The 12,151-nt window shown below is 35.8% G+C and overlaps 1 protein-coding gene across 25 annotated transcripts in view; it reads left to right on the plus strand.

Moving 5' to 3' along the window:
* AFDN (afadin, adherens junction formation factor) overlaps positions 1-12,151 on the plus strand; it is a 121,515-nt gene that overhangs the window by 36,660 nt on the left and 72,704 nt on the right. For 20 of the 25 annotated variants that reach the window (XR_011337004.1, XM_069852235.1, XM_069852213.1 and 17 more), the window contains exons 4-9: positions 1,134-1,297; positions 2,662-2,822; positions 3,854-4,011; positions 9,669-9,780; positions 10,194-10,361; positions 11,946-11,990. Coding sequence is in view for 24 of the 25 variants with exons in the window: in XM_069852235.1 (XP_069708336.1) it covers positions 1,134-1,297; positions 2,662-2,822; positions 3,854-4,011; positions 9,669-9,780; positions 10,194-10,361; positions 11,946-11,990 (808 nt within the window). In the remaining variant the exon portion in view is untranslated. The remainder of the gene's footprint in view (positions 1-1,133; positions 1,298-2,661; positions 2,823-3,853; positions 4,012-9,668; positions 9,781-10,193; positions 10,362-11,945; positions 11,991-12,151) is intronic. The other 5 variants (XM_069852221.1, XM_069852223.1, XM_069852230.1 and 2 more) reach the window with 1 other exon arrangement.

A 12,151-nucleotide genomic window follows, 5' to 3' on the forward strand; every position in this document is an offset into this window, starting at 1 on the left:
AAGTTAAATAACTAAAAATTGTTACCTCCCTAGGTAACATTCTGTTTCTTAACAAAACTGATGAGAGACTGTTTCCTTTTAAGGAGTGTTCTTTCCCCCCGCCCCCAGCTTCCAAATGCAAAATGAGGAATATGCGAACATCAGCCATACAAAAACTTCTTTTTATATTAGTTATTTAAATATTAAATTAGATCGGACTTTGGCTCCTTCAGTCATATAATTACATATTATATCTAACTTGGATGCTTATAGCTGTGGAAAACAGTCTGTTCAGTGTAGACTATTTTCAGACAAGTTTTTCATCTTGGGCTTAGTGTTACTTTCTTTTACTCTTGGAATTAGACCTTGTTAATTTTAAAGGTGCTTTGGGTATAGGTACATGACCTATTCTTACACTACACTTTTGACTACAGGGTACATCTATGGTAGAGGTGAGGAGAGAAAATTAATGGTATTGTATGCTACATCTACCAGATTTGCTCTTCCTGTTCATTGAATTATCTTCAGCCTTCCTTCTTCATGTTTTCCACTTCCTGATAGAAGCAAAAAAACCCGCGTCTTCTCTCCCTCATCTTCTGTTTTCTTTATGTAAGGCAAATAAGCCTAGGATTACAGGTATCTTGTGTATGCAAGGAGCAGGAATTGGAAAACAGAACACTGGAAGGACAACTTGGAAAAATACACCACAGCGGAAACGTCCTCTGTAATGTTCTTCCTTCTGCAGTGTATTGGTATCTGATGCTCCAACTTCAATGTCTTGAAAGCAGATAAAGTGTAGTCTTGTTTTGTGAAGTACTTTTACTGGAAGGCAGAAATTTGTTTTGCAGCTTGCAGTTCATCTTTGAGGGCGAGTAGATAGTTAGCATTGTTCAAGTAAAATTCTGCTGTTTCTTCGCTTTCTTGAGTTACAAGGTGGTTAATCAGTTCATACCTGTATTGGAAAAGGAAATTATTTTTGCCTACTGTGTTATTCCAGAAAGTATTAGTCCCATCTATGTGTAATGCAGTATTGTTGCCTAGAGTGTTGTTAAATCTGATTAAGACACAGTGTCACTATCTGGAGAGTTAAAACCAATACTGTCTTTTCATTGGACTAAAAATGATGGAAGCTGTTTTCAACTCGCTTGTTTCAGAAAGCTCAGAGTAACGGCCCTGAAAAACAAGAAAAAGAGGGAGTAATTCAGAATTTCAAACGAACTCTCTCAAAAAAAGAAAAAAAAGAAAAAAAGAGGCGTGAAAAAGAGGCGTTGCGACAAGCATCAGATAAAGATGATAGACTTCTTCATGGGGATGATATGTAAGTGTTTTAAACTTTGATCGGTCCATATAACTTATTTCCCTTCTCTACAAAATAAATTGTGGTTCCTTTCAGGAGCAGGTAGTTGACATGGGTGCAGTTGCATCAAAACACAAAATACGTGGTGGCAATTTCTGTGATTTGTGTTTATATTTTGCTGAAAGGTTTGTTTCTAAACCATGAAATAAGCTTTTTTTCCTCCTCTTTGTCCTTCTACAGAAATTGACACAGGCTTGGTGAGGTGGACTTGGCCCACTATGTTTATTTTTGAGCGTTTACTTTAGAGTGGGTTTATTATTCTCCCTATGTTTGCTTGTTCTGTCTTTACCCAGGAAAATTAATGTATGGGGATGTTTTCTATTTGGCTTGCCACCTGACTATCAGTTTATTTTGCTGGTGTGTATTTCGGTAGCCAGTCTTCTGGGTTCTTCAACTCTTGCTGCCAAATCTGCGCCTTATGCATTGAGACAGGGCAGAACATACTTTAATCCTTATACAGAAAACACAAGGAGCACAGGAGTCAGGGATTAATAACTGTGTGTAGAAGTAGAAAGCTGAGAAAGGTCTAACCTTAAGTTAAACTTCATCTCTCTGCCAGATTCTTTAGGATTTATATGTGATGCACAAGAAAAAAAGTCAATAATGATGGATTTTTAAATACACCCAGGAACAAAATAAATTCTGAAAGCTTATTAATTGATAACAGATTCCCAGAGGTGAAAGAAATTAGTTGACGGGTTGACACATAATGGAGGATTTAGCTGCTCAGCTTGATTTTTTGGGGTTTTTTTCAAACTTTTTTCTGTTCTTGACTTCATGATTGTTTTTTGTATGTGCTGCTCTGCATGGATATGTTTGCAGTGTTCTTCAGACATCAGCATAATCTTTCCAGTTTTCTGCGTCATGACTTAGCTTGATCTTATTTTTTTGACTAAAAGTTGTATTTAGAGTGCGTTAGAGTTGTATTTAAGTGCGTTAGCAAAAGAAAAAGCATGATTGGCAAGCACATGTTAACTCTGCTTCCACATGATTTGCAATATTTGTAAATCGGAGTAAAATTAGGGGTGTAATGTAAAGTTTCTTCAACACCTCCTCTTGTTTCTAAGCAGCAAAGGGCCTCTTTTCTTTGAAAACTAGCAACCTTCAGTACTTGAATAGGTTGTTATTTCAGATGCGCATGGGTACACGAACAGCGTTAATCCTAGCAAAAGTGAAATTAATGTAGACATCATAACTTAATTGATCTCCTGTGTGTATGGATTCTATAATACTTTTGTCATGTATGGAGTGATTTGGTTAGATGTATATTAAGCTTTTAACGACATTTTTTTTTTTTTTCCATTTTACTTAAACTCACTTGGCAGTGAGAATTCTCGCCTTGCAGCTGAGGTTTACAAAGATATGCCTGAGACCAGCTTCACTCGCACAATATCCAATCCTGAGGTGGTTATGAAACGGCGGCGACAGCAAAAACTGGAGAAGAGAATGCAGGAATTCCGTAGTTCTGATGGCAGACCAGACTCAGGTACTTAAATTCTTCCTGGTTAAGTTGTAAAGAGTAAACTGTTTACCGAGAGAGTATTTTTAAGGCCAGCAACTCCTCTAAATTTGACTTAACTTATGCATTCTCCAACATATTTTTTTTTAATATAGATATATATACTCATGGCTAATTAATCTGTGGTGTTATTGAGTTTAGGATTTGTAGAGTTGAGATTCCACAGGAATGTGTTCTGTGACTAGTACAAGTCGAAGCTTTCAGTGATGGGCAAATTGATGGGAGGGAAAATGCTCATTGACCTTGTGAACAGTGCTAAAACCAGGCAAGAGATAGGGACAGCTTTATACTTATTAAATGGACAAAGTGAAGAAAGTCTTCTGAAATAAATGTCATTCCTTCCACTAAGGACAAGCTAAATGACCTGAACATAGAAATGCAATCGGTAGCACAAATATGAGATGGCAAGGAATGATTGTTCAGATCTGCACAAAGAGTTCTGGTAGATCTTGTGAATATTGGTGATGAAGTATTTCACATTTTTGGGGGTGAGGATAAAGGTCGTAGTGGTTGTATGAACATCAGCATTGAATGAATGAACTAAGCAATGTTGATACCAGTAAAACCTCAAATGTTGTTGTGTTTTGTCCATGAAAGAGCATTGAAGGAGGAGTTCTAAGTGTAGAAAATGTCACCTGTGAGGAAAATCTTAAATGGTCTTTTAAAGAGAGGGGAGATTTTTGAAAGTCTGCGCGAACTTGGTGTCAGGATAGGAAAGATGAGTTTTTTATCCAGTTGTTGTCACTGTTTCATTTCGGGTAATATTAAGAGTTGTGAAGCACTAGGGAGAAGACTTGCGTGGAGAAATTAAGAAGGCGTCACTGGAGTTTTTTTACTAGTGACTGAGGCAAATTTATTTCAGGGATGTCTTGTAACTTTCATATAGTAGTGGATTGACTAAATGATTTCTGAAGTGTTTTGTTCTTACGTTCTGCTAGAAACATAATAAATGGCTGCATGTTCTCTGGTAGCATTGCTAATTCGTTTTCTTTTCCAAGGTGGGACGTTGAGAATTTATGCAGACAGTTTAAGACCAAACATACCATACAAGACAATCCTTCTGTCCACTACGGATACTGCTGACTTTGCAGTTATTGAAGCACTGGAAAAATACGGTCTGGAGAAGGAAAATCCCAAAGATTATTGTATTGCTCGTGTAAGTGAAATTAAGTCACTATTTTCCCATTCTTCATATTTGATTTTGTTCTTTGCAGTAGCTTTTGAATTAAATGGAAGGACTTTGCTAGTTCTGTGACAAAGTTCTATCTAACAGCCTGAGGACTTCTGAAGTGACTTGTCATTTTTTAGTCTTAAACCCTGAATGTTCCAATCTTGCCAAGTTACTTGGTGCATAGATATACAATAGCAATGAAGGTAATGTATTACTGTATTTGGCAGTATGGTTTTATACCACTAAGTAGACCTATGATTTGGAGCTTTGACTAACAGTTAATCCTATAGATACCTAAATTTTTGCTGTTTGTGCATGTAACCGTTCCCCTGGGCTAAGTGTCTGCTCAGAGGCATGAATGCCTAGTATAAATTCCATTATGAATGGTAAATGTTACATACTGCTCCCTTGTGCCTTTCAGTGGTAGCTTACCCTCAATACATATCAGAAGAGAGTAAACATCTAAGTGAAACTTAGGCTTACTTTCAGAAGTTAGTTATTTTAGGAGTTCTAAACGAATGGAATAGAATACCTGTCTCTTAGAGGTATGCCTTTATCCAAGAGTCCCGTGGGTGGCAGTAGCAATTAAGGGTTACAAACTTCAGTCCATATCATCTTTTGAAGTAGAATCCTGAGATTTGAAAACATTTTTTTCTTGTTTGAGTCCTATCTTTGATTACGTTTCTGACTATTATTTGTCTAACAAACTTGGATTTGTTGCTCCTTAAAATGATGAAAGAAAGGGAAAAATGTTTGTCTGATATTGTGCTTTCTTCCCTCTCTGTTCTCCAGTGTTTAAAGTGCCCCTAGAAAACAGTAAGGAAGTTTTTATTTGCTATTCCCCGAACTTTCTAGCATCTCTAAAGGATGTGGAAATCTATTTGGCCTTAGAATTACTTTCCATTTTTCTTTATAGTGTCTTTGAGTAACCTTGAGTCTCTAGTTTTGCTGTGCTTACAGCCTCCAGTGGTATAATTAGCTGGGGATTGACATGTTGCTCCAGCATTGTTCTAATTAGTAATAAGGAAGCTGTTCAATGGTAGTACTCTTGTAGTTTCGTAATGTTGAACTAATCTTTGTTTTTATTGTTTCAACATTGTAATGTTTGTTCTAGATGTTTTTAATGAAATTCTGGACACTTTATCCTTGTCTCCATTGAACTGTAATTGAGATACTGCAAAAGTTAATTTTACTTCAGCCTGATTTTACATAGATTTTTATTATACAAATAAATAATTTTATAAGTAGTAAGGGATTTTATGACATGGCAAATTAAAAATGGTTTGTCAGTTTTGGCTGCAAACTATTTTCTGTATGTAGTTCTAATTTTGACAAGTATCTTCATATTGTGGGTTCTGTATATGAAATTCATTATTTTCAGTCATTGATCTTATTAAATAGGCTGCTGACTTGACATGCATGTTTTTCTCCTGGTTTGTGAGAATTGTAGGTTACAGCAGAGGCATTGTGACTGAATTTCAAAAATAGTTTTGCCTCTGTTTATCTCAGAGTTAGAGGGTGTATGATATATTACAAAATACTTACATCTTAGGAAATGTTTTGAGCTCGTTGTATACTTACCAGGGAAACTATTGCAAGTCACTGTGGTGGTGGTGGTGTTCTCTCTCACCTCCCCTTGTTCTCTGATCTTCTGTAGGGATGTTTAATGTAGAAAATAGTCTGGGGAATGTTGCTTTGATCTTGGGAAAGATTAACAAAGTCTTTGCTGTGAAGCAAATTGATTTAAATTAGTTGTCTGGAAAGTATTTTTACTTTTCTGAGTGATGCATATTCTTGATTTAGTAAGTTTTTATACTGGCCTAAGTTATATGCTTATGTTTACATTTGAAATATTTGAGTGGTCTTCATTGACTAATACCATAATAATATTAATAATTAATAATAATAACAACAATCTTTAAGTGTAGAAGACCTTACTGGTTTGCTTGTGATAAGTCATTGTAGTTGGCTGAAATCTACTTGACCTGATTGTGTCTGCTGATTTAGTGCTTGGGTTTAAAATAGGATAATCCTTCCTTTTTTAATAGAGTTCAGTATTCTTAAACTGACTTTAAAATTGACTGTTTGCCAGATATTTTACGAAGTTGTTCTCCTTGCTTGAAACATCAAAATACCCAAGCTTTAGTTTGTCTTTCATCTCTGCTTTCTTTTTTGGAAACGCAAAAATACAGTGCTAAATAGGTGCAATGGCCATTAGTGCTCTGTTACACTGAAGTCTGGTAGCAGTTCTTTACACCTGGTGGGGCTTTTCCCCCTGTTCTCCTGACACTTTACAGTGTTCTGCACAATACAAATCTATCTTGCATGTGTTCCTGTTCTTTACTTATTCTTGGGTTTAAAACCTATAATTTCAGTTTCTTATTGGTTGGGATTTAAAAATACTTTGTTCTGAATGGCAGGTGAAGTGTCATCTAAGACGTAAGGTGTTGTGCTTTACTTAACTATTAAGATGGATTTTAAGTTTTATGACAAGACCTTTATAAGGCTGCACAGTTAATTGCCTGCAATAAAGTTCACTCACTTCTGAAGTTTCATTTGAAAGATGAAAGTGGTAAGAGTTTTTCTTAACAGTATTGACAAATTTTACTATAAATGGCAGTTTCATTTCCTTTCATACTGTGGGTTTGTGGTGTGCTGCACTGTACCTTTTGCCCACTTCTAAAGTGCTTTTCTATGTAGTCGACCAAATAAGTTTGTTCCCATATACATCTTATTTGTTTCTGTTTACTTGGTATGAGTCTCCGTGAATCATACAGGGTTCACTGCACATCTCTCAAGATGTCAAATTAATTAGACAGTCTTCCAAGCTACCTGTGCATATTCACTTAGGGCATAAGACTTGAGGCATACAGCAAATCAGTTAACTCTTAAAAGTAGAATCTTGATTAGACTTTTGTTTCAGCATGCTCTTATTTTTTACTCAAGGATAAGACGTAAGTAACTTATTATAATGTCGAGCAAAAACATGCATTCGTGTTAATTAGGGTTTTTTTTTAAGAAACAGAGACTGCAGACATGAGACATTAAGTATTTTTTAGCAGAGTTCATTGTTTTTGATGGAAATGTGCAATCTGTGTTCCCTCCTTGTAATGAAAATTCATGATTGATTAATTTGAATAAGTATATCTACTAAAACATATAGTAGATATGAGGTTTTCATTTTAAAAACATTAAAATGACAAAAGAGCGTATTGAAGAACTGTTATAGCATAGGCTTTTTTGTGTGACTTTTTGCTAAGGATAGAAATGGTAACTTGATTTGTAGCTATTACATACCACAGGGGGTTAAAGTTTTTGAGTGCTACCTTTTCTTACTGGTTTATCCCAGCAAATACTAAGTTGCTGTGGACTTCATTTAAATTTCTTAGCTTGTATTTTCTGCACATTTCCCTGCATTTTAAATTACTAAATATAGATTGGTGTGACTTTATGATCATTTGTATATGATAATGAGTATGAACATGAGGAAGCAGAGTATATTCTTCCTAATTACCTGTTACGAATTTATTTCAGTTCATCAGTTGTCAGCTTACAACTCACTTCCAAGACTTGTGATGTTAAGCTAGTTTTACCCATCTCAGTTGCCTATACTGTTGGAGAAACCAGGGAAGTGTCTGTGCCTGATCTCAGCAGTCTGTATGGATACAAATTCATGAAGGGTTTTTTAACTGCATCTTCTGTGCTTCAAAATGAAAGCAAGTCTCTCTCCCTGAGCCAAAACCCAATCATAATATAGATTTGGTCCTGTGTTTTTCCATTATTCTAAAACATAGGAATTCCATCTTTGTGGGTGACGCAGAGGCAGCACTCACTTAAAATGTAAAGATGCTTTCTAAAATGTCTTCATTGTGATTAGAAGCTTCCTGGCCTGCATAAGCTCAGATGTGGTGTTGCATGTGTTTGAGCGGATTAGGTCACATGTTTGGTTTTTTTTTCTCTGGTGAGGTATATGTGAAATATTGAGGCTTACGCTTCCTGAGAGACGGGAGGAACAGTAAGTGGCTGGAAGGACAAGATGATCAGTGCTTTCGTGGCCCCTCTTCTCTAACTTGTCTAGTTTGTCATTGCTGCCATTGAGCCCAACACAGGTGCTTATCCAGGTTCAAAGGCAGAAGTAATGTCAGGGTCAAGTAGTAGCTCCTATGTATTTGTATTTCATTTGTTCTCTTAACTTCAGTGCATTTGGGTTTTCTTTTGTTTGCTGCCGAGTCCCTGGTACTGGTCAGCCCCTGGTATGCATGTGTGTAGTTTTTGTGTTATAACTAGTATATTCTGTCTTGAGGGCTTTGGGTTCTAGAAGTTGTTGCCTTTTGAATAAGGCTTGAAACAGTGTGTTAGTTTAATTAGCTAATGAAAATTATTCTGTAGGTATAATTTATTTAAAATCCGAGCTGTGAAATAGAGTGGTTTGGCAAGATAAGATTTGAGTATAGATACGTTTCTGTTTCCCTTCAGTTTGTGCATTTTAATGTTTCTGTCATTTTATAATGTCAAGTCTATTTGAAAATCTAATTAAAGAAAATTTAATTAGTCCTATGTTTAGCCAGATTTTGCATAGAAAATATTTCAGGGAAAGACCAATGACTCGATTACATACTTTTGATCTCAAATGTACTTGTTTCCTGCTTGGAAGAAGATGAAAGGATGTTTGAGGTAGATCTGTGAGAACTTATTTAGCACTGAAATGGATGTAGAGAGGAGGCCACAAATAAGAGTGGAAAGCCTCTTGAGGGCTGCAGTGTAGTAGGGTGCAGGAGCCAATAGCTACATCTCTTCAGAAGTGTTTCCCTAGGTCAGAGATGAGAATAATTTTAAGCAGTTTGTTTAAAATAGAGTTGTCTATGAATTTAAATAACATTATTGGTGATACTGGCATCACAAATGAGGGAGTAAAATATACTTTATTTTACTTTTATTCAGCTTTGAAAGTACTTGGGCATTGTAATACTGCCTGTCATTATTTTTTATGCTTGATCACTCAGGAGAGCACTAATGCAAATGTTCATGAAATCATAGGCTGTGTCTTGTTTAGAGTCAGAACTTGTGAATCACTGTTTGCCCCTTCCACTGCCTTGTGAGGATATGTATCTTTAAAAGGTATAAAAGCTCTGTGGTTCTGTTACCAAATTATACTTCGGTTTGGCTATTCCTTAATGGTAGAGAGCAGGAAGCAATTTTGTGCCCATAGTATCTATGTAGGTCAGGTAAAGGTTGAGAAAGACTAGGATGCAGGAGGTATAACAACATTCTCTTTTGCCGTGATTCCAGTGTATGAGATAATAAAGGACACTTTTATTTTTTAACTAACACCTCCACTGATTTTTTTTTTTCTTGGATGTTGAGAAATTCGAACAATTTTGTTTACTGAAAGATGGTCTTGTCTACCCTTAAGTTTAACTTGCATTCCCTTTCTTTTCAAGTATATCTGGTATTCTGGGAAATGTGATTTAACTGAAACAAGAAGCAAGAGAGTTAGAAAAAAAGTCTTGGAAAGCAAAATGCATTTCAAATTACTGAATTATTTTATCTCTTGTTATAAACAAAAGGAAATAATTGGAAGATATATTTCTGTTCTAATTGTCCACTAATAGCTCTGAAAACTGATAATGGTCCTTTTCTAGGTCATGCTGCCTCCTGGTGCTCAGCACTCTGATGATAAAGGTGCTAAAGAAACTATTCTTGATGATGATGAGTGTCCACTGCAGATATTCAGGGAGTGGCCTAGTGATAAAGGTATGTCTAAAAGGTTTTGAGATTTTTGTACCTTTGGTGTTGTCAGCCATGTTGTGGATCCCCTGTAAAGAAACTAGAACATACACTTTTAATTGTTTTGCTTTTAGGCACCCTTAATAGTAGGTGCTTTTAGGGTTACTTACTTTTTCAGTCAGCACTGTTTGTAGTAATACATCTTTAGACAGCAGAAAGGCTTTATATTTTATTCTAAAGTTTCTAAATTAAGTACTGTAGAGAAGTATGCTACTAATCATTTAAATAATTTTAACTTAAAAATAGCTATGTAATGAAGTATCAGAAACTGGGTAAGCTGAAAGTAATTCAATAGAATACTTACAAACACTTAACAGATGTAAGATGTGTGCTTGTTCACTGACACTGAGTCTCAAAGGATGTGTAATACTGTGTTTTAGGAATACTAGTCTTTCAGTTGAAAAGGCGACCTCCTGATTACATCCCAAAGAAATCCAAAAAAATAGCTGATGGAAAGCCATTAAAGGGGAAGGAAAGAGTTGAAGGGTCTGGCTATGGCTCTTGCCTTCCTCCTGAGAAACTACCATACCTGGTAGAACTAAGCCCAGGTAAGAATTTCCAGTTATGTAATAACTGAAATTACGTTACTACATAGTCATTTTGATTTTCAAAAAATAGTAAGTGTTCCATTGGAAGCACAGGAAAGTCAATTGGAATGTGAATGCCGCATCTGTTGTTCTTGTGTCAGATTTTGAATTTGAGCTATCTAGAGGTAGAGCTGCATATTGTTATAATACCAAAATTTTAGTAGCAAGTGTTTGGAGTTAAAGAAGGGAAAAATGATTGACTAAGACTTTGTCTCTATTAGCATGATTTCAAGGATGAAGTTTTAAGTGTTTCAAAAATAAAAAATCATTCAATCTTTAACTTCTTTTGGATTTTGAGGTTTAAAACTTGATAATAACTTAAAGCTTAACATGTCATCTGGTGTATGTGGGTGTGTGTGGGTGTGTGTGTTGGAATGGACCAGAAAAGCACTGCTAAAATCCAGTTTGTTTTACGTTGGGATGCATACTATAGCATCCCTAGTAAGATACATCTGACAGTGCTATACGTGAGAAATACATTTTTAGGAGGACAGAAGCATGAATTTTTTAATCAAACGCTTGCTAAAGATTTTTTTAGCCTATATGGAACCTTCAAATCACTAGCAAGGCTGGCTTTTATTTTTGGTATCGTTACAACTCTCTGGGCTTCATTGTAATTTACAATTAACAGTCAGGGGTTATAGTTTGTTTATAGCACAACAACCAATAAAACATGTATGATTTCTCTTAATTTCTGTTGTCTTCTTGTTTGAAAATATGGATGTGGTCTTTTAATTTTTGGTGATTTCGTTATTTGCAGCTTGTTTTCTATTAAGTGTAACTTGGGTACATGCAGGTATCCAAACAAGTGATTTCAGACTTGAAGTTGGTTGTTTAACTTTTGGGAAGCAAGATATGAAATTGAGAAGACAAAATCTGAAAACTTTGAGCAGAGCTGTAAACAAGAGGTTAAATTCATGGTCAAATAGTGTGTGGATTGGTTTTTGGTGGGGTTTTTTTTTTTCCGTTTAAAAAAAGGCCAGATAAAATTAGCAGTACACAGAACATATTGCCTCATTTGTATTATGTTCTATATATTGAGGTTTGGTTTGCATGTTAATACTTTGGGTTCCTTTAATAGTGATTCTGATTTCCTGTGCTCTAAACTCTTATACTTTGTGGAGCCTAGTTGCTTCAGTAATAAAACATTGTGCTTGAGCAGTGGAGCAAGACATCCATTAAGGGATAGAGGAAAAACAATCTGAAATGCCACAGGTGGCAATGCTGTGTACTAAGCCTTTGCAGGTTGCCTGTGGGACTGACCTATTGTTCATGTTTTTCTTCTAACAGCTTGTTGTCGCTTTTCTAAATAATAAGAATTGTTTCATTCAGTAGCTTTTTAGTACTGATGCCTTTATATTCTATGCAGTTTCTAAAGATGAAAGAGTTTAATGCACTTCGTCCGTATGAATTGAATGAGTTGTTAGGCTACAGTTTCACCCTTTCCTGTCTTTTCTTTTCCTGCCCTCTTCCGCATGTTCTGCATGGTATCTGTCTGCTGGTGCTGCCTTCACCTGGGTCCTCTGCATGTGTTTCTAACCCCAGGGAGAAGGAATCACTTTGCGTACTACAACTATCACACTTACGAAGGTAATGCTGTATTTAATACTGTTCTCTCATTAGTCACTAAAAACATTGCTGGCTGTAAATCTTTTGTTTCTTTTTGACAAATGAAAGGCTGTCTTGCTTATCTTACTTTTTTTTCCAAGGGGCAACTTCTGTGAAGTAGTTATCTGTCCTGTCAACTGCCA

The sequence above is a fragment of the Phaenicophaeus curvirostris genome, chromosome 2 (genome assembly GCF_032191515.1).
Source record: "Phaenicophaeus curvirostris isolate KB17595 chromosome 2, BPBGC_Pcur_1.0, whole genome shotgun sequence".
In the NCBI taxonomy this organism is placed as follows: Eukaryota; Metazoa; Chordata; class Aves; order Cuculiformes; family Cuculidae; genus Phaenicophaeus; species Phaenicophaeus curvirostris.